This window comes from Peromyscus leucopus, chromosome 7, assembly GCF_004664715.2.
Source record: "Peromyscus leucopus breed LL Stock chromosome 7, UCI_PerLeu_2.1, whole genome shotgun sequence".
NCBI lineage: Eukaryota > Metazoa > Chordata > Mammalia > Rodentia > Cricetidae > Peromyscus > Peromyscus leucopus.
In genome coordinates, this window is record NC_051069.1 from 19,211,628 (window position 1) to 19,234,151 (window position 22,524).

Below are 22,524 nucleotides of genomic sequence, written 5' to 3' on the forward strand. Positions count from 1 at the left end.
AACAAAATGAGGAGACAATGCTTTGTGGAAGTCAAGAAATGAAAGTGGACTGTTTGTACGAAAGAAAGTCCAGCCGGGTATGGTGGCACAAGCCTTTAGTCCCCCCACGTGCATGGTCACTAGGTGTCTGGGATGGACTGCACTTCGCTGTGCTGGGGGGAGGTCTCTTGCTCCACCTCTTGGCATTCCTTGAAAAGCCCTTTACCAGAGACAGAAGGGGCTGGTGGGTTTTGACCCAGGCCCTCCCAAGCTATCCTGTGTTTCTAACTGTTTCTCTCCTCTATATTTCCATCTACATACTTCTCGTTTCTCCCTGCTCTAGAGTACCCTGGGAGAAAAAGAGGGGGCTGGATGAGTAGCAATTGTTAGACATATGCAAGAAAAGAATGAAATGGTTGTGGAAAAAATATTACAGTACTGAGGATCGAACCTAGGGTTTCATGCATGCTGGGCTACCATTGCTGAGTACTACCATTGAGCTATAGAGCTCTGGTCACAAATTTTGGTTTTATAAATGCACACCTTAAAGCTGTTGAACTTTGATTTGACCATTGAAAGCTAAATCGTCCTATAACTCGCTGTGTAGCCGAAGATAATCTTAAACTTCTGATCCTCATGCCACCACCTGCTGGAGTTATAACTGTGGAACTCCACACCTGGTTTATACGGATCTGGGGGCTGCTGTAGGATGTCTTGCTGTGAATATGTGTTGCGCTGATTGGTTGATAAATAAAGCTGTTTGGCCTATGAACCCAGGACTTTATGTTGCTCAACAACTCTACCAACTGAGCTACATCCCCAAGCAAGAAGAGAATTTTTGAATTAGTTACCATCAAATTTCAGGGAAGGGATGAAAACATAAGCTCTCACCAAAATTTTTCTTTTTTCTTTTTTCGAAACAGGGTTTCTCTGTGTAGCTTTGCGCTTTCCTGGAACTCACTCTGTAGACCAGGCTGGCCTCGAGCTCACAGAGATCCGCCTGGCTCTGCCTCCCGAGTGCTGGGATTAAAGGCGTGTGCCACCACCGCCCGGCTAAGATCTCACCAAAATTTAAGTTCTGCTTGGTTTAATAGATCATGGGCCATAGGCAAGCAGAGAGAAGCTGTAGACCGAGAATAGTGATGACATGTATGGGCTTCTCAACATTTCAACTTTTTCCCAGGCTGGAGGGCCCCACAGAGCATAGGACAAGAACTGGACATTTCTCTTGCTTGTGTAATCTTGAAAACGCTATGGCAAAAAGCAACAGGCAGTCCTTAACAGAAACAATCAGAACTAGTTCTGCAGATTTGTTTCCTTCAGCAGAAAGCCGCCAGCTGGACTCTTCTGAAAACTCGGACACCACGAATCCACACATAGAATCACACTAGCGGTAGGGCGACTTCCCAGATCAAGAGTCCTGATGTAAGGAGACACATGAGCGAGAAAATGACTCTCACTTCCCATTGGCTGAACTTTCAGTTTGGTCCTCTAATACATTTTCATTGGTTCCTATTGCTGTCACGTCTTTTCGCCACACCCACTTCCTGGTCCGCTTCCAGCAAGGGCAGGACCAGAGTGCGGTACGGTAGTCTGGGGTTCTTCCATTTCCCCATACACTAGGCGGAGGCTCTTGCCCCGCCCCTGTATGCTCGAGGGCCCGCCCCCAGACCATCAGTTCCCACCCCTTATGGTTGGAGCCCCGCCCCCAGCCCGAGACACCGCCTCGGAAAGTTAGATCCCCGCCCCCAGCTCATGATCGCACCCCTACCTGCGGTGCCGCCCTAATTTGTGGTCCCGCCCCTATGCTCAAGCCCCGCCCCGGGCAAGACAGGTCCCCGCCCCTTGCCCGCGGACCCGCCCCTCCCTCCCCAGAAGGCGGCGGCCGTAGCCGCAGGAAGATGCTGGAAGCGGCGGGGCGCGCGCCGCAGAGGTGCTGAAGGGACAGTTCCCGCGGCAGAACTTGCCCCTGAGCGCGTGGGGCACAAAAGCGATGGAGACTATCTGGATCTACCAGTTCCGCCTCATCGTGATCGGGGACTCCACGGTGGGCAAGTCGTGCCTCCTGCACCGCTTCACCCAGGGCCGCTTCCCAGGGCTGCACTCCCCCGCCTGCGACCCCACGGTTGGCGTCGACTTCTTCTCGCGCCTGCTGGAGATTGAGCCGGGCAAGAGGATCAAGCTGCAGCTCTGGGACACGGCGGGGCAGGAGCGCTTCAGGTAGGGAGGCACCCGCTACGAGCTCTCGAAAGTGCTCGCGCTCGGTGCTCGCTTCCCCTTCGCCCCTCCCCTTCCAGGGGCTACTTCCTCCTCCGCAGTTTCTCCTTTCTTTAGCGCGGATTCCTGCGCCCCCTTTCTGTCTCCTTTCCCGTCCGAACCAGGGTCGCCCAGTCTTCCCTAGCTCTATCTGCTCTTCTGAGCATGTGGGTCCCTTTAGCTCCCCCGCTGCCTTCACCCCAATCTCGACTTCTCACACACACTTGACTCAACGACCTTCCTCCTAGCGTCCCGTCTTCAGCCTTAACCAAGCCTCTTTCGGGCCGGGAGAAATGCCAAGTGGGGTTCCCTGGTCTGTGATAAATCTTTAGTTCTCAGCAAGCGTAACTCCAGCTGGGGTTATGGCCTGGGCTCCCTCGGAACGGTTCACAGCGAGATGCAGGCGGTAATTGGTTGGAACATCTGACAGCACCAAGTGCGGTCATCAGAAAATACTGGGCCATGACCCTGGGGAGTAGGTCCTGGAAAACCACTAAATGCAACATCGGAGTCACTGACACAACTGAGGGTGTGTGTGTTTGTGTTTAAAGGGTGGAGTTGCCTTTTAAAGTTTGTCTTCTTTGGTGCTTTGACGTGAGAAAGATAATATTGAGGTTTGTCTGCAACTTTCCCTTTATTTCATTGATCCGTACTTAACGTTCCGGCGTGATAACAAGAGAAAATACTTTTCTAAATTGTACAAAGACGACTAACGTTACGGAAATAAAAAAAAAAAAATGTAAATGAAACTGAATTCCTTGGATATTTGAGACCAAATCACATTTAAAGCGTATTTCCAGTTTCTGGGTTCGAAGAGTACTTTTAGAGGATGGTAAGAAACTGGTAATGTACTGTTTTGTTTCTTAAAAATCACATGATCAATTGGAACTCTTGCGGGCAAGCATTTTTACGTCTCTCAGCAAGTACTCTGCTTGTGAAATAAAGAACTCCATTAAGGAACTTCCCAAACATGGCTTCCCCTCACTCCCAACCAGCATCCGTTCCGAATGAGTGGAGCCGACATCTGTAGAGTGTTCAACATTGAAATTTTTGGCTTCCGTTCCTGGGCCTGACACTGATTTGTGGAGACAGTAAGGGAACTAACTGCCTTGCTTGCTTGTAGAGTAGTTTTCCTACTTTTGTGTGTGAAGTACAGAAATGGTAGGGTCAGCTTTCAGAGGTGTTAAGGGGCATCGATTTTGTTTAGAATTCCATGAAGACATTTTTGTTCCCTTTTCAATCAACCTCCTTTGATTGAAACAGTTTTTAAAACTTGTGTAAAATGAAGATATCTTCTTGATTTCTAAGATTCCTTCTAGTTCAACCACTCTTGAGATCAGTTACAGATTCTTCTATTTGTGGTCTTGGTCGGGGTTAAACTTTGAGGTATTTCAAGGTCAGAAAAAAAAAACATTTACTGAGAGTGCTTGCTCTGCCCTTTAAAGGTAGTAAAATTTTCCTGTTTCTGTTTACTTAAAAGTAATTCCTCCACCTAGTGACAGGAAAAGAAAGGATAATTAATCTATTAGAATGTAAAGACCTTTGCTAAAGACAGTTTTGTAATGCCTTTGAGAAGAATGTAAATAGCAATTCATTTTATATATACATTATTAAAACCATCCAGTAACTGCCCCATAATAATGCAAGAACAGTTAGAGAATGTTTACAATGAGTCATACTTTGTTTTGCTTGGCTCTTTACCAATGATATATTCATAAATACATATTTCAGTAGCTACCTACAATACTTGCCTTTCTAACATTTAGCAGAAAGCTTCACCATAAAACTGCATTCAAAACAATTACTGTTAAATCATCCCACATCTTCTAGAAAATGCAGATGTTTATTTTGAATCATGGATCTCCTGGCACGTTTTATTACATTCAAGGGTACTTGGAGATATATGCCTGTCATTACAATCACACCCTGAGGAATTTGTGGGAAATATTGTATTAGAAGGTTTATTGGTGATTAGACATAAAGCAAAAAAGGAGCTTACCTCAGAGAGCTCATGGTGTAGCTTGAAAGCATCAAGAAATATATTACAGAACAATGAAATGACCAGCTGGTAATTATCATGACTAGTTTTCTATTCAGTATTTAAATTAGCATTCTAGTGGATTTTAACTACTTGCAAAACAAAAAGGGACAAGATCAGCTGGACATGGTAACACTTGCCTATCATTCAAAGGTTGAAGCAGGAGGATCTTGTGTAGCCAGCCCAGGCTACACAACCAGACCCTCTCAAAAGGGAACAACACTGGGCATATACAAGCCTTTAATGCCAGCATTTGGGGGTTTTTGGTTTGTTTTTTTTCTTTTTCTTTTTTTTCTTCTTCTTTTTCTTTTCTTTTCTTTCTTTTTTTTTTTTTTTTTTTTTTTTTTTTTTTGGTTTTTCAAAACAGGGTTTCTCTGTGTAGCTTTGGGTGCCTGTCCTGGATCTCACTCTGTAGCCCAGTCTGGCCTCGAATTTACAGATATCCGCCTGGCTCTGCCTCCCAAGGGCTGGGATTGAAGGTGTGTGCCACCATACCCGGGGGCCATACAGCATTAGTAAGTTTATAGGAAGGATTAAAAATATAAAAGGTGTTAAGCAGAGGAATATGAATTTTGACGGTTTTTCCATAAAATGCATTTATGTAATATAAAATGCTATGGTCTGTCTCCTTGTGCTGAAACCACCAGTTTCCACCAGCTCTACCAGTGTAACTGGTAAGAAGTGTCAGGATTTCTAAAAGGAGAGCTCTATTGGGTCATTGGATACATCATCCTTGAGAGGGATCAAGTAATTTCTCAGGGAGGGTCTGCAAGATGGCTCTGTAGGTAAAGGTACTTGCTGCCAAACCTGGTAAACTAAGTTTGATTCCTGGGATCCACATGGTATAAAGAAAGCATTGACTCTTACAAATTGTCCTCTGACTTCTATGTGTATACTGTGGTTCCCCCCCCCCCCATAAATAAATTCATGAAATAAAAATTTAAAGGAAAAATTTAAGGTAGAGCATTTTAAAAAATAATTTCTCATGGAACCCCAATTAGTTTTGTGAAAGTAAGTTCTTACAAAAGAATGAGCCCGGCCCCTCCCAGCTTTCTGGCACCTTGTCTGGCTGTATGATGTCTTCCTCTCCAACATGCTGCCACCAGGATGTCACCTACCAGCCAAAGGGGCCCTCACCAAACCTAGTGTCAAGCTATTAGGACTTTCAGCCTCCAAAACTGAACTACATGAACTATTTTCCTTTCTACTGTGTCCAGCCTCGGGTATTTTGTCAGAGTAGCAGAAAGTGGTCTAAAATATAAAGTGGAAAAAGCATGGTAGCAATAATGAATACACACATACCATAAGACTTCCAGATTTCAAACCACATTTGGCCATTTTTTTTCCATATTGTCTGACCTTTGGGTAGTACAATTATAGCCACTAATTATAATGCTCAGAGAATAGTGTCTGCCTCGGTGCTCTCAAGATGTGCTCTGTAGAACACTCATCTCCTGTGATTCTTTTCAAAGGATGACTTGCATAATTACGTGTGTTTAGAAATCTCTACCCATATAACATCCCCTTAAAACACCTTATCAAAGCCTCTAAGAAGCAAGGCATGATGGTATATGCCTGTGATCTAAACACCTGGGAAGCAGAGGCAGGATTGTAAGTTTGAAGCCAGTATAGGCTACATAGCAAGACTTTTTCTCAAACTACCAAGGATTAAAGCTGTAGCTCAGTGGCAGAGTACTTGTTTACCATTCCCAAGACCCTAGGTTCGATCCCAGCACTGGAGGAAGAAAGCTGCAAAGAAACATTGCAGCAAAGAAATGTGTGTTTAACTTTGATTAAATTAACAGATTTACTTGGGCTATTTCCAAAATAACCAATTAGGAATAAGTGGTGTGCAAGGAGTATGCTTGGGGAAAGGCTCCTTTGATAAGTTGCTTTCATCTTTTTCAGATTTGAAGCAATAGCAGACCTACATGAATGAGTTAGCTGGCTAATTAACTTAGCAAAAGGCTTTAGGCTGTAAGGCTGTTAGTTAACTCCAGGGCTCCTCCTGTCTGCCTCAGTGTTGAGGTTACAGTGCACGCTGCCAAGCCTGGCTTTTCTACACAGGTGCTGGGACCCAAATAGGTCCTCATACTCACAAAGCAAGTGCCTTACCCACTGAGCCATTTCCCCATCCTCTTTTTCTGATTCGTTAGCCCCTCCCAATGTATCCCTCTTTACAGGGTTTAGTGTGATATAGAGTCATGTAGATACGGCCGAAGAACAGCTTCAAATATAGATGCTGCCTCAGATGTACAAAGTGTAGTAAGTGACCCAAACTGAAACCAAGAAATGAGACCAAGAGACAATGCTGCAAAGGGGAGTTAGGTGGTTCCTAAAAACTTCCCTACCTGGGCTGGACAGTGGTGGCCTCTTGGGAGGCAGAGGCAGGTGGATTTCTATCTCTGTGAGTTGGAGGCCAGCCTGGTCTACAAAAAAAGTTCCAGAACAGCTAGGACTGTTACACAGAGAAATCCTGTCTCAAGAAAAAAAAATTAAAAACAAAACAAAAAACAAACAAACAGAACTTCCCTAGCTGTTAAAAAAAAGCATTATGAAAAAAGATTATAGATTCTCAAATTATAAGTATTGCCTGCTACTTTTCCTTGAAATAGTTTTCAATGTGCTATTAATAGGTGTCACCAGAGAAAAGACTTTCTTATTTTTTATTAAATTAAATTTACACAATTTTGTTGAGAAATGGTCTCATGAAATCCAGCTCAAACTCACTTTGTAGTTATTCCTTTAAAACTGAACTCCTGATCCTCCGGTCTCCACTTCCCAATGGAAAAATGGCATTTTCTAAGTAATGTAATTAATGTATAGAGAATCTTTGACTTGCCCAAGATCTTATAGCCCATAGCTGATTTTCGTAAGAACTCAGTTTTCACCGGGCAATGGTGGCACACACCTTTAATCCTAGCCCTTGGGAGGCAGAGGCAAGTTGATTTCAGGCAGCGGTGGCACACACCTTTAATCTCAGCACTCAGGAGTCAGAAGCAGGTGGATCTCTGTGAGTCAATGCCAGCCTGGTCTACAGAGCTAGTTGCAGGACAGAAACTCTGTCTAGAAAAACAAAACAAAACAAATAAATAAATAAACCCTCAGTTCTCTTCTCTTGATTTTATTTATTTTTATTTTATGTGTATGTATGCCCTGTGTACCACATGTATGTAGTGCCCGTGGAGTCTAGAAGAGGGCATCAGATGCCCTGGGACTGGAATTACAGATGGTTATGAGTCAACATGTCGGTGCTTGGAATTGAACATGGGTCCTCTGGAAGAGCAGCCAGTGCTCTTTACCTCTGAGCCATCTCCCCAGCCCCCCAGGTCTCTTAACATCATATCTAGTGCGCTTTCTATGTCCAGCTTGTTATGGTTGAAGCAAACTGTAATGGCATGCACAGTTTCTATCCTGGAAAGTGTTTGTTTCCAAACAACACAACACCCACCCCAGTGGACCCAGATTAATAGCCATCCAAACCATTGTTTTACTTACTGCTATATTCAGGAAAGAAAGGGGAAAACTGCTTTACATAGTGGTTGCAATATCAAAATGAAAACATGTATTTGTGGCATCAGTGAATGGCAGCCTTCCCCTCTGTGCAGCCCTTGCTGACTGTACTATTACACTTTAATAATAATAATAATGATATACAAAGTGAGAGTCAGTTCTCTCCTTCCACCATATGGGTCCCAAGGATTGAACTCAAGTCATCAGGGTTTGATGGCAAGACCCTATTCCTGCTGAGCCATCTTACTGGCCACCCTGATTCTGAAGCGTTCTGTCTGTTTAGATAAGGGGAGTTCTTGAGAACACATCTGAGTATGGCTCTTAAAGTTTCATAAGTACTATGAAATACCTTTTCAGTCCTTACATACTACCTTCTCCCCAACCCCCAATCCGAGAAGGAATGGTGATTTACTTGTGGAAAGTCCCATTCGTCCAATTGACTTGGAAATAAAAACAGTCATTTTAGAAGTAGGCTGAAATGATGAAAGGATAAACGGTGAGTGCCATACATTTCAGAACATGAACTCATAGGACACAAAGCAGTACAGAAAAATGTAGCAGGCTTTCTCAGATCACCAGCCCCCAAATCAGGACATGGAGACTTATTATTAATTGTGAATGCTCGGCCTTATCTATGCTTGTCCACTAGCTCTTATATCTTAATTTAAACCGTTTCTCATCATCTACGCTTTTGCCTTGGGGCTTTTTACCTTTCTTTCCTTATGTAGGTCCTGCTTTTCCCACTTCTTCCATGGCTGGCCAGCTGGCCCTGGGCGTCTTCCTCTCTTTCTCCCTGTTCTCTCTCTCTTTTCTTCTTTCCAGCCTAGATTCCTCCTCCTCTTTATTCTCTCTGCCCACTAGCCCCACCTGTCCTTCTACTGCCTGGCTATTGGCCATTCAGCTTTTTATTAGACCAATCAGGTGCCTTAGGCAGGCAAGGTAAAACAGCAATACATTTTTACATAATTAAATAAATGCAGCAAAAACAAATATAGCACATCTTTACATAGTTAAGGTAATATTCCACAACATAAACAAATGTAACACATCTTTACATAGTTAAAGTAATATTCCACAACAGAAAAAGCCACATGGGAGTAGATTGTAGATGCAGAAATGATAGGAGAATTCTAAGCCAAGAACATTTATTCTTTGCTTATATTGGGTAGTATTTAATTATCTCTGATTAATCCCTTTTATTATGAAAAAGTAAAAAGTGAAAAGTAAAGTAATGTTGAGAGGCTGAACATTACTCTTCTGCAAAAAAAAAAAAAAAAAAAAAAAAAAAAAAAAAAAAATACCAGAAAGCACTGGAATAGGGGCTGGGTAGATGGCTCAGTGGCTCAGTGGATAAAGAGCTTTACTGTTCAAGCACAAGGGCCTGAGTTCAGATCCCTAGCACCCATGTAAAATGGTATGTATTTGTTTGTTTGTGGAGGGTCTTAGTACATAGCCAAGGCTAGCTTTGAACTCATGGTCCTCCTGCCTCAGCCTCTCAATCTTGGGATTATAGCCATACACCAAATGACTAGCTCTGTGGACCTTATTTTTTTTTTAAATATTTATTTATTTATTATATATACAGTGTAATATCTGTATGTATCCTTGCAGGCCAGAAGAGGGCACCAGATCTCATTACAGATGCTTGTGAGCCACCATGTGGTTGCTGGGAATTGAACTCAGGACCTCTGGAAGAACAGCCAGTGTTCTTAACCGCTGAGCCATCTGTCCAGCCCTGTGGACCTTATTTTATAATGGAGGCAGGGAGTTGAGATATAATCAAATAAGCTGAGAAATGATATAGAATGCCAGAATGTATTAACTGCTATGGAGAAAAAGAACAAAAATAGCAAACAGAGTATCGGGGATGGCAAGAAGCACTGTCACCATGGGGGATGTGTCATGAAAGGGAGATAAAAGATGTCCACTAGGGAGCTGACTGACATGTTCAAAGGGAAAATGGGCTCCATTAGTTCCTTGTTATTTCTTGGAGCCTCTGTAACCACAGCCTGATTTTTTTTTTTTTAATGGGAGGAAGCTGGAATTATTAATGTTTGGGTGAAGAAAGACTATGCTAAGTTCACAGTGTCAGAATCCTCGGCAAGGGCAGGGACTGAGTCCTGATAAAATGAAAGGGGAGACTTTCTGTGAGTTCCGAACATCATCCTGAGGGCCAGTATCACCAGACAAAAGAAGCAGGAGAGTGAAGCATCAACACAAGGCCTATTCCCACAAGGGCAGTCAGAACCTACAGCCCTGGCTGGAAGAGAGACTAATGCATTTGTGGGCTACTAGCTGCCAACAGTCTTCAACATCAAAGCCCTGCTGTCTTCTGAATACCTATTTTACAGTTGGCAAAGACGCAAGAAGAGCATTTCCAGGGGGAGCATGTGACTCTTTTAACCCAAGCCAGCAGGTGCCCAGGATTTTAAAGGGTCTGATGCCCATCTAGCAAAGTTCATGATGACATGCAAACACTATATATCTTACCACTTACACTGAAATATTTAGATAATGTCACTGCTATAATTCCTGAGTACTCCAGGGCCTATGGAGTGTTATCCTCCAAATAGCAACATTATCTTGTTTTTAGTGCTTGCCAGAAAACTAGGTAGCTGCCTGAGATATCATTTATCATTTCTTTAGAACCTCAATAATTGTTCTTTGTGCCAAAAGACTTCAAGTTCCCTCACAGCAGTTTGCTCCCAGTCCTCACATTAATCATACATTAAGCAAGTCTTTGTAAATGCAAGTGGCCTCCGAGGCTGCTAGCAATCACTTGTGTATATATTCTCTCTGGGGGAATAAAAAAGAAGAAAATTCAAACTTATAGCCATGCTGGACATGGTGGCGTACACCTATAATCTAAGGATAACTATGAGTTTGAGTATAGACTGGGCTATTTGGAAAAAGACAAGAGAGTTATCGGAGGACAGAGAAGGCATGATTCCACTATTAGAAGCATTTAACTTGTCAAACCTAAAGAAGCAGGGAATAGAATGATGGTTCTATAGAATAGATGTCTAGATACCTGAAGATCTAAGCAGTATTGTCCTTAAACTTACCGGTACTGTACTATGCACTTAAAAATTAAAGAGGTGTGACGACTCAAGTCTGAGATGTCCCCCACAGCTCATATAGTTGCCAGCCGATGAGTTTGGGAGAAGTGACTGAATCCTGACCTAACTGATAGATTAATCCTCAATGGTGTCACAATATGATAGCAATGTGAAGATCTGGAGAAGGGTTGGGAAACATCACTGGAAGATATGCCTTGTCCCTGGAATGTGAATGTTCTTCCTCTCTGTCGGTGTCCCTCTACCTACCACTTTCGTCTCCCTCTCTAGCCCTACATCCCTCTCCCTCTCTTCACCTTCTCCATCCCTACCACCCTGAGGTGAGCAGTTCTGCTCACACACCCTGACTGCCATGATGCTTTTCCTTATCACGGGGGGGGGGGGGGGGGACTTTGGGCAGAAACCTCTGAAACTGTGAGCGAAAATAAATCTTCTTTTCCCCTTAAATTGCTTTTCTCAGGTGTTTGTCATAGTGACAAATAGTTTGACTGACTAACATGGAGGAAGATCTCCCGCTAGTCTTCATTTCTCTATAATTTATTAGATTTGTTTTTTGGTAATACAAACAAAATTGTACATGTTTATAGGGTGCCATGACATTTTGATATACATATTTGTTGTCTAATGTTTAAATATGATTACATTAATTTACCTCAGACAACATTTTATGGTGAAAACACACAAACTCTTTTCTGTAGGCTTTTAAAAAAATTATACAGTACATTATCATTATCAGTGGCCATATATATAATTTTTAATTGAACCTTCACTGTACTGTTTTGTTTTGTTTGTTTTGGTTTTTTCAAGACAGGGTTTATCTGTTTAGTCCTTGCTGTCCTGGAACTCACTTTGTAGACCAGACTGGCCTCGAACTCAGAGATCCACCTGCCTCTGCTTCCTAAGTGCTGGGATTAAAGACGTTTGTCACCACCGCCCGGCCCAAACCTTCACTTTATAAAACCATGTTGGAAGTTATGACCTTGTGACCTTGATTTCTAACATTTTTCTGAGAAAAAGTCTGTGCAAATTTCCTGGATCAGATATATCCTGGACACCCTGGATAAAAGTATCTTAAGGATCTTCATAAAAAGTTAAATTTGCTCAGATCTCTTTTGAGGCTGCCTTGATAGGCTAGGATAAGAGAGTTCCTAAGCTGGAGAACCGAGTTTAGAAGAAGCAGGAGATCCAGCCCATGAACTTTGAGCAGCAAGAGCCACAGGAAGCCTATAGTCTTCTCATGATGGTCTGCCCCTTTCCCACCTGTTCAGCCACTGCCACAGGCACTCTAAGGAGCCAGTTGGCAGCCTGGACTAATTCAGTAGGAGCATTATAGTGTTCTCCAGTGAAAGCATTCCCCCCTCTGACTGCAAAAGCTTGTTTATCAGCAAAATTTAAAGGGATTAAAACCATCAAAAATATTTAGTGACTCAGGAGCCCAACATGGTGACTCATAATCCCAGTTCTTGGGAGGACATGTCAGAAGATTTGCCTGGAGTTCAAGGCCTAGTGGGCTACAGTGTGAGTCACTAGCAGAAAATGGAAAGGAAATTTGAAAATAAAATAAGATTTAGTGACTCATTAAATGCAATTGAGAAAGGCTTCATCCCCAACCTTCATCCATTGCTTCCCACAGAACAACTGTGACTCACGGAGGAAACACCCACCCTCTACTACTCATTCGTTTAGGATGTATGCATTCTGAAGAACCATGTCAAAACCTTGCAAGGTGACATCTCCTGGATGTGGCACATCTAAATCCTCACGGGACATTCCACAGTTGTACAGGACCAGCTGCCTCTCGATGATAGTGGCAAGCTCTTGGAATCCCGTGGTTGACATTAGCCCGGTTCCCATCTTCACCATAATTAACTGAATACTTTAAGTGGTGCCCTATATACAATTCCACAGCAAGGGATGAGGCATTCTGTGATTTCATGGATGGTTACTAAGATGTCCTGATTCCAGAGTAAATCCTTTACAGTGAGAACATCCAACTTCTCACATCAGTAGTTGCTGGAGATGTGGGTAGCAAACAATGGCCATCCAAGCCAACCAGAGCCCAGCTTTCATGAGCACTTTCCATTCAAACTAGAGAGGAAAGCTTTACCTACAATGACAGGACAGGCTGTTTTGTTTTGCTAATTATCAGAATTCCTGTCCTTTCGGTAGGCTCTCATGTAAGCTACAAGAGTTTGTTACTACTGTTTGTTATGTGTTCATCAGCATGCCCCTCAAACCTCTTTATAAGTAGATGGTGGGCTTTGTTTTAGTTTTCATGACAAACCCTTAGCCTGTGCTAATGAATTGTGTGTCTTGAGCCACATTTATCCTCTAGGAAAAGTAGACAGGGAGTTGTACCACCAGAAGCTTTCCAACTGGGAGCATTTCCCTTTTCTAGTTAGCTTTAAGTTCTCCAAGGAGTGGAGCTGACTGGTGCTGCTGACTGGTGCTTGCTTGATCTCTCTCTCTCTCTCTCTCTCTCTCTCTCTCTCTCTCTCTCTCTCTCTCTCTCTCAGTCTCTGTGTGTGTGTTTGGGGTGGGGGTGATGGAGCTCAAGCCTGGTGCATCAAGGAATATCCCGCTCACAGTGAGTATTCAAGTCTCGCAGTCATTTAGTGTTCTGTAGATAGGCATTTAGTCTCTTTCAAAGCCAGGTTGTGAGCCAAGAACTGTTTTTCAAAAGTGTAACAGCCTTTGATGAAGAGCATGCCTCTGTTCCAAAATGTCACTCCTATAATTGTCCGCTGGAGTCTTCCCTGGGCTTAATTGAACATTTCAGTCTTGTGTGTACACTTGAGGCTGCTACCATTAGATCTGATAGCCTAAGTGGTCAAGTTGCTTGTGTTATATCATAGAGCAGTGATTCTCAACCTCCCTAATGCTGTGGCCCTTTGAATACAGTTCCTCATGTTGTGGTGACCCCAATCATAAAATTATTTCCGTTGCTACTTTATAACTGTAATTTTGCTACTGGTATGAAATATGATGTAAATATCTATGTTTTCAGATGCTCTTAGGCAACCCCTGTGAAAAGGTCATTTGACCCCCTCAAGGAATGTCAACCCACAGTTTGAGCATAGACCAATCAAAGGTACTTTCTTTAGTCCTGTTAAAGCTGCTACTTTTTGGGTCTCACATTTATGGGTCAGAGAAATACATTATACTTTACAAATTTCCTCTAAGATTAAGAAAATCCATCTTTTTTCTTAACAGGGGCATAAGCTATATAACTACAACTACAAGGTAGTGTACCTGAGTTTAATCCCAGAACCCATATAAAGGTAGAAGGAAAGAACTAAGTCCGTGAGTCTGTGCTCTGGCCTCACAGCATACATCATGCATAGACAATAGTAATGATGGTAATTATTAATAAATTTTAAAGATAAGGGGGTTGGGAATTTAGCTCAGTGGTAGAGCGTTTGCCTAGCAAGCGCCAGGCCCTGGGTTTGGTCCTCAGCTCTAAAAAAAAAAAAAAAAAAAGACAAAAAAATTAACGATAGGATCTCACTATGTATTTTTGGCTGGCCCTGGACTCACAGATAGCTGCCTGCCTGTGCTTGAGTGGTGTCATTAAAAGCGCACACCACCATGCCCAGTTAATTAATTTTAAAAGACATTACAATTGCCAGGCAGGGTGGCACACACCTTTAATCCCAGCACTTGGAAGGCAGAGCCAGGCAGATCTCTGTGAGTTGGAGGCCAGCCTGGTCTACAGAGCGAGATCCAGGACAGGCACCAAAGCTACACAGAGAAACCCTGTCTCAAAAAACCAACAAAAACAAACAAACAAAAGACACTACAACTCACTTTCTTTGGTTTCATTAACATGTCTCCAGCTTAAAAGTCACCCTACCACCACTGAAAAACTTCACCGAGAGCACCGACTGCTGTGTCTAAATCAGCCTCTCCAGTACAGACAGCAGATGCTTTTATGTAGCAAACACGAGGCCCAACTGCTGAGAGAAGACATGTTAGACAACATTTTTTCTACTGCTTTTATCTCCATGCCCTGTCTTCATTATTCTGTCATGTCTCTGTTTCCCTCATCAGCTGTGTTGGTCACCCTGACCAGATCATCCATTCATTCATTCACAAAGACACTGGGTGATCATTCTGTACTACACACTTGGAGAGCACTGGGTATTGATGGTGAACAAAACAGACATGACTCTTCCTGCCTGTTAGTTAGCAAGCCTGTAGCATAGATACAGAAAGTAGGAAGGAGGGTAGAGGACCCTGTACAAAAGTGTCAGCGCTTCCTTGGCACTGTTGAGTGCCCACCTGGGATTAGGTATAATTAATTCATAGCGACTTCAATTGATGTATCCCTGAACCATCTCCTCAGCCCAAATTTGCAGGTAAAATATTTTTACATTTACTTTTTTGAGGGTGTGGGACAGGTACACACCAAAGAACAGCCTGTAGGAGGAAGTTCTTCCCTTCCACTGTGTGGGTCCTGAGACTGAACTCAGGTCATCATGCATGGCAACAAGCACCCCCATGCACTGAATCGTCTCACTGGGCCCCAAATCTAGGCTGTGAGAGATGAGGAAATGTTAAAAACAGGTGCTGTTGAACAACCCACCAGAGTGGATGCTGATATCAGCAGAACGACAGAACTTGAGACAGAGAGAGCCAAGTGCTAAAATCTCCAGGCTGTGGAGAATGGCCCAGAGCTGACAGATGCCAGCAGATGGCTTCAGTCTCAAAGGAGCAGAGGACTTGTTTACAGTGAGATTGCAGGGGATAGTGGGGGGGGGGGGGGAGCAGGGGGCGGGGACTGAGGTCAAGCCAGAGGAGATGCCTCTGAAAGTGGGTGAGATTGTGTCACCTTCAAACTGGGGAAGATCAGCAGGCTTCTTTTACATTCAAAAGCAGTGGGGCTGAGGACATAGCTCAGTGGCAGAGTGCACATTTATGGATTAGGCCTTGGATTTAATCCTCAACCCCAAAAGAAATAAAGACAAACAAAACCTGGATCTTCCCTTTGGGTTTTCTATTCCCCCATCCCCCAACCCTTGCATTCTGGTCAGAGGATTAATAATTCCTCCTCTAACATTCAAAATTAAGATTTTCTTTTAAAAATACGCAAGTTGCTAGAAAACATGGTGTTTCCTACAATGTAAAGCATGCTTCTGTGTATATACATGTATGTGTGTATATATATATTTATATATACATATATATGTGCAACCATTTTAAAATTGAATTTCCCTTTTTGGATGGTAGCTCATTTTTTTAACTTGTAAATATTCACTGAAATAACATAATTCTAAATATCTTGATGATTGAATGAGGTCATGCGGTTAATTTGTTTGTATTACATCCCAGTAATTTGAAAGATCTATTCCTGTTCTTTTTTAAACATTCCATCATTTCCCCTTCGCTTTCCCTCTCCAAGCCCTCCTATGGACCCCTGACCTTACTCTCTTTCAAACCCAGGGTCTTTTTTTCTTTAATTTTTGTTGCTGGGGTGTGTGTGTGTGTGTGTGTGTGTGTGTGTGTGTGTGTGTGTGTGTGTTCCTAAACATATAAATACAACCTGCTCAGTCCGGGTAATGTTACTTGTGTGCTTGTTTTCAGGGCTGACCACTCGGAATGGTTGTTCCTAGGGAAGCCCACGTCTCCCGCTCTCAGCATTCCTTAGTTGCCTGGAATTCTTTGTCTAGGGTTGAACACTAACTTCCCCGCTTCACATCAGCATGTCTGTTGGTGTGGTCCTTGTTCAGGCTCTGTTATTTTTAATTACGTATCCTTGTGTCTACATGTAAGTGTGTATATTTGAATGCAGTTGCCCTCCAAGGGTAGAGACATCTGATTCCCCTGGAGCTGGAATTACAGGCAGTTGTGAGCCAACATGGGTGCTGGAAACCTAATTTGGGTCCTCAGAGAACAGCATGCACTTGTACCACTGAGCTCTCTCCCAAGTTCCCATATCCTGGTAAAATCTTGAAAAACTTGCACTAAGTAATCTTCTCAACATTGCATTTTCAACCACAAAAGGCTTGTTTTTAAAAATCATACTGGCAAAACCAGTGAGATGGCTCAGCAGGTAAAGGCACTTCCTACCAAGCCTGAGGACCTGAGTTCGATCTTGTCTTAGGGTTTCTGTTGATGTGAAGGGACACCACAGCCATGGCAACTCTTAGAAAGGAAAACATTCAGTTGAAGTGTCAGCTTACAGTTCAGAGGTTCCATCCATTATCATCATGGCCAGGAGCATGGCGGTGTGCAGGAAGACATGGTGCTGGCTACATCTTGATTAGGAGGCCACAGGACATGGACTGTCTCACTGAGCATGGCTTGAACATGTATGAACCCTCAAAGCTGGCCTCCACAGCGACACACTTCCTCCAACAAGAACATATCTACAAACATACCATAACTCCAACAAAGCCACGCCTCCTAATTCCACTCCCTTTGGGGGCCATTTTCTTTCAAACCAACCAGATCTTGAAACCCACATGGTGGAAGGAGAAAACAAACCCTTGAAAGTTGTCCTCTGATCTCCACGTGTGTGCCATGGTATGCATGTCCCCAAATACATATATACTTGCAGGCCAGAAGAGGGCACCAGATCTCATTACGGATGGTTGTGAGCCACCATGTGGTTGCTGGGAATTAAGCTTAGGACCTCTGGAAGAACAACCAGTGCTCTTAACCGCTGAGCTATCTCTCCAGCCCTACCCCCCCCCCCAAATACATGTATAACATACACATACACACACACATAAAGTAAATAAATAAGTGTAATAAAATTACGCTGGTGGTAAAGTTATAGAGAGCAAGGCAGATTTGGTGCTGATGAAGTTTCAGCCTGACAACATAACCTTAATTACATCTATCTTACGATATTGCACATCTGCCTGAATTCATACACATCCAGAGAGATGAGTGGCAGAACGGTAACAAATTTATTATCCAACAGAATTAAAAAAGACAGTGGCAACTTAATTGAACTAGGTTATTTGTATCCTGCCAAAGATGGCGGGCAATTTTTCTTGTTATCAATGTTGTACCATACATAGTTCTCAGAAACTGTCACTTGAAGCCTAGCATGACAGTGCGTGCCTACAATCCTCGGACTCAGAAGGCAGAATTGGGAAGACAGCTGGGCCACATATCTGTTCTAGGCTGGCCTGGGCTTGGAAAACCATGTCTCAAAAATAGAAAGATGGATGAAAGGACAGGAGAAAGGAGGGGAGTCTCTTGGGAGTATTTTATGAATTTTGAGGAAAAACTGGGAGGCAAGTGAAGAAACGGAGTAGGGAGGAGGTAGATACCTTCCTCACACTCAGAAAGTGAAAGTGGGTTTTTGTTTTGTTTTGTTTTTCTTTCCTGGCAGTTTTAAGTATTGAACCTGGGGCCTCGTGAGTGCTAGACAAGTCCTCGGTGACTGAAAACACCTGCCCTAAAAGCAAAGGCAGGCATAATGTTGGGTCACCGAACCACTGTAGCTTTAGGAATGAGGATAATGTAGTGAGCACAAGGGTCTGGGGTGTCCCACTGTCCCTTCACAGAGGTCTCTGTACCTTGGGCAAGTAGATGAGTTTAGTGTAGAGCGTTAACAACTTGGATTCTGACACTTGGGAGGTCCTCGGCATTCAGCACTTCGTCTTGCACTTTTGATGAGTCAGTCAGTTCTGTATAGCAAATGTTTTGTGATACCTAGATTGTACCAGCCAATATGATGCAAGACACATGTATAAAACATGTTTGACCTTCGAGGAACCATGGATTGAGCCAGAAACATACCTACATATCTTTTGTGAAACAGCGGGAGAGAGACCTTGGTGGGTTGGAGCCGAGGGGCCCCACAGCTGGCTGAGAAAGAGACAAGCCATGCAGACACCGCAGGTGGCGGTCACGGAGGGTGGCAGCCTCGGGGACAGACACACCATACAGGTGGCACTCACGTGGAAAGTTTTAAAGTTTTATTAAGGGAAAGAGAGAGGAGGAAGAGAGAAAGTGGGCAAGGGCTGAGGAGAGGAGAAGAGGAAGAGAAGGAGGAAGAGAGGAAGTGAGGAGGTGCAGAGAGACCTGGTGGGAAGAGAGAGAAAAGAAGATAGGAAGGGGGAGGGGAAGAGAGAGGGAGTGGGGAGGGGTTTTTTCTTAAAGAGCTCTTTACCTAGGATGACCTTGTCAGGACACTGGGTGGGCCAAGGTATTGTCCACTTATTGGCTGGGTCCCCAAGGGGCGGGTCTGAATGCTAACAATATCCAGTCACATTATAAAAATGATGTGAATGTAATAGCAGTGTGCTAACCACTTGATGGGATTATTTGAGAAAGGACTCGGTGATGGGGAAGGCTTCTCAGGTGGTACCTTTCTTCAACTATTGGAGGAGAAACAGGAGTGTGAAAGACAGAGAAAGGATAGACGACATCCAGGTAGGAAAAGAGGGAATGAACGCGCAACAGATTTCTTTCCTAAGCGGTTACAACAGAGCCTCACTGAACTGCAGGCCAGGAAAGACTCACCAAGTCTGCCTTACTGTATGACCCTTCCCTTTACATCCTCTCCATTTGTTTGTTTTGTGTCTGGAGTTGTTTCTGACTGTCTCAAGTATCCCAGGCTGGCCTCAATCTCATTATGCCAGCAAAGAAGACTTGAATGTGTGTGTGTGTGTGTGTGTGTGTGTGTGTGTGTGTGTGTGTGTGTGTGTGTATGTGTGCACGCAGGTCCCCAAGCACATGTGTGTGGTGAGTGTGGAGGCCTGAAGTCAGTCTCAGGTAGTGTTCCTTGTAGCTAGAGTTTTCCTGCCTTGCCCACAGTCAGGACAAATCTTTGTCACCCGCCAGTCCCACAGCCGCTCAGACCCAACCAAGTAAACACAGAGACTTATATTGCTTACAAACTGTATGGCCATGGCAGGCTTCTTGCTACCTGTTCTTATATCTTAAATGAGTCCATTTCCATAAATCTATATCTTGCCATGTGGTTGGTAGCTTACCGGTGTCTTCACATGCTGCTGGTCATGGCGGCAGCTGGCAGTGTCTCTCCGCCTCCGCTTCCCAGAATTCTCCTCTCTCCTTGTCCCACCTACTTTCTGCCTGGCCACTGGCCAATCAGTATTTTATTTATTGACCAATCAGAGCAATTTGACATACAGACCATCCCACAGCAGTTCCTCTTTCATGTCTACCTTGTTTTTTGAGACCAATCTCTCACTGGCCTGGAACTCATCAAGTGTGCTAGCTGTCTGGACAGCAGCTCCCGGGGTCTGCCTGTCTCTGCCTCCCCAGTGCTAGGATTACAGTTTTGAGCCACCACACCAGGCTTTTTCCACGAGTTCTAGGGACCAAACGCAGGTCTTCATGTTTGCATGGCAAGTCCTTGTCCAAATGAGTTGGCGTCTCAGCCCAACCTTGAACATTCTCTTCCCTTCACCTCCTGTGTGAAGGGATTACAGGGCTGTGCCACCATACAGGTCGTATCTGGTACTAGCGATTGATCAGGGCTTCCTGCATGCTAGGCACTCTACTGACTTACATCCCCAGTCTTCTATCTGTTTTTAACCCAATTTTGTAAGAACTCTTCTGTCAAATACTTAAAAATAAAACCCCATAAATCACTGCAAGATGATATACTGCCAAAGTCCTTATGTGTCTAAGAAATGCAGCTTCAATATTCTGTCCATATATGAAATGGGCCTATGTGTTAACCTCAGATATTTTAGTTCACCTAAGATTCTTCATATTGGATTTTTAAATTCTATTTAAATGACACTACGTTATCTTCAAATTTGATTTTGGCGTTTCATTCAAAGGAGAAAAGAGCATTGTCCTTACACAACCTTCTTTATTTTTCAGATCCATAACTCGATCCTATTACCGCAACTCAGTTGGTGGATTTTTAGTATTTGACATTACTAACCGACGGTCTTTTGAACATGTGAAAGACTGGCTAGAAGAAGCGAAAATGCACGTACAGCCTTTTCATATCATCTTCCTACTGGTGGGACATAAGTGTGATTTAGCTTCACGGCGCCAGGTGTCAAGGGAAGAAGCCGAGAAACTGTCAACAGACTGTGGAATGAAGTACATAGAAACCTCAGCCAAAGACGCTACAAATGTGGAGGAGTCCTTCACAATCTTGACAAGAGACATCTATGACCTTATTAAGAAGGGAGAGATTTGTATTCAGGATGGCTGGGAAGGGGTTAAAAGTGGTTTTGTTCCAAATACTGTGCATTCTTCTGAGGAAGCCGTGAAGCCCAGGAGAGAGTGCGTCTGCTGACTTCAACATGCCAAAGAACTATCGCAGACAGGCCATGACGCTTCTGGATAAGAGTCACCATGTACAGCAGAATGGCGCAAGGAGTGAACATCTGCAAAACATCCAGACCCACAGACCCACGGTAGCACCGTCATTAGCTGCCGGATACAGGGCTCTGTGCTCACCAGTCACGTGCTAACAGCTAGGGGAGTTGGCTGAGCCATGAGGAAAAGAAGGCAACTTTTTTCCTGAAACCAGTGTGTCTACAAGATTACATCCATTCTCACTTTCTTAGCATATAGCAGACCTTAGTGTCCAGATATGTCAGTATTATTCATCTTTCTTGACAGTTGTAAATGGATTTTTTTTGTATACACGTAGTCTGGCTGAAATAAATGTATCAGGATTATACTCCTGAGTGAATTAGTATTAAATGTACAGTGCACTCGAAGGGCCAGCAAGATGACTCGGTGAGTGATAAAGCTTGCCACCACATCTGTAGACTTGAGTTTGATCTCTGGAACCTCTGGGGTGGAAGGAAAGAACCCACTTCCCTTGAAGCTGTCTCCTGACTTCAATATACACGCCGTCCTGCCATACATGTGCACACAGGAATACACATGAGTGAGTGCAGGGACATACACCAAATAATGTGAATAGTGCATAAGGTACACCTTGCAGGCTGCGGCCATAGCTCGGTGGCAGAACGTTTCCTTAGCTTCTGAAAATCTAGGTTCAATCCCCAGCATCAAAACTGGGGGTTGGGCAGGGAGGCAAAGTACTTGTCAGCAGTCTCAGATGTGCTGACTAGGACTGAAATAAAAATTTTCAAAGTACCAGATTTGCACTTCTCAGAACATAATAAAATAAGTTTTATATTCCTTTTTGTTCCTGGGTTTAATCGCTTACAAGTATTGTAAGAGTCACTGAAATCTTCACTTTTGATAAGGTATGCAAGTGTTCAAAGGAGATATTTTATGCAATATTCACAGTAAACACAAAAGATCACTCAGTAACAAATACTTTGATATTATAGTACACTGTCAAAATTTAGCCAGGAAAAACAAAAACAAATTTAGCCAAGAAAAAAATAGTGATGTTTTCAAAGGAAAAAAAAATGCAGTTTACCTTGAACTATTGTCAAAATTATCAATATGCATACAAAGTATTTTTTTTCAGATTTCCAAATTATCCTATTTCCAGTGAAAGAAAAGTGGACAAGATGTTCTGAACAAGAAAAATGGTGTTAGCCACTCGATTTAGCACTCACATTTCATTTTACAATCTCATCAATAGAAGGGTAGGTAAAATACTCAGTTAAGTAAATAAAATGATGTTCAAGTTCAATTTTTTAAAAACTAGCATTATTATTTTTTTCTTTTTTGTAGACAGTTTTGATATATAGCTGAAACCCATTTGCTTCAGTCTCCCAAATACAGCTC

At 43.3% G+C, this 22,524-nt stretch overlaps 1 protein-coding gene across 1 annotated transcript; it reads left to right on the plus strand.

Annotated features, from left to right (window-relative positions):
* The first annotated feature begins 1,862 nt into the window (after positions 1 to 1,862).
* Rab39a (RAB39A, member RAS oncogene family) lies at positions 1,863 to 21,963 on the plus strand. Its single transcript, XM_028864969.2, has 2 exons — positions 1,863 to 2,199; positions 20,677 to 21,963. The coding sequence occupies exons 1-2, from the start codon at positions 1,973 to 1,975 to the stop codon at positions 21,101 to 21,103; spliced, it is 654 nt and encodes a 217-aa protein (XP_028720802.1). The 5' UTR covers positions 1,863 to 1,972; the 3' UTR covers positions 21,104 to 21,963.
* The last annotated feature ends 561 nt before the right edge of the window (positions 21,964 to 22,524 follow it).

Excerpts from the sequence above, each read along its gene's own strand:
- Rab39a (XM_028864969.2), top strand. The coding sequence starts at position 1,973 with ATGGAGACTATCTGGATCTACCAGTTCCGCCTCATCGTGATCGGGGAC. Across the intron at positions 2,200-20,676 it reads GCGGGGCAGGAGCGCTTCAG|ATCCATAACTCGATCCTATT; the intron begins GTAGGGAGGCAC and ends TTTATTTTTCAG.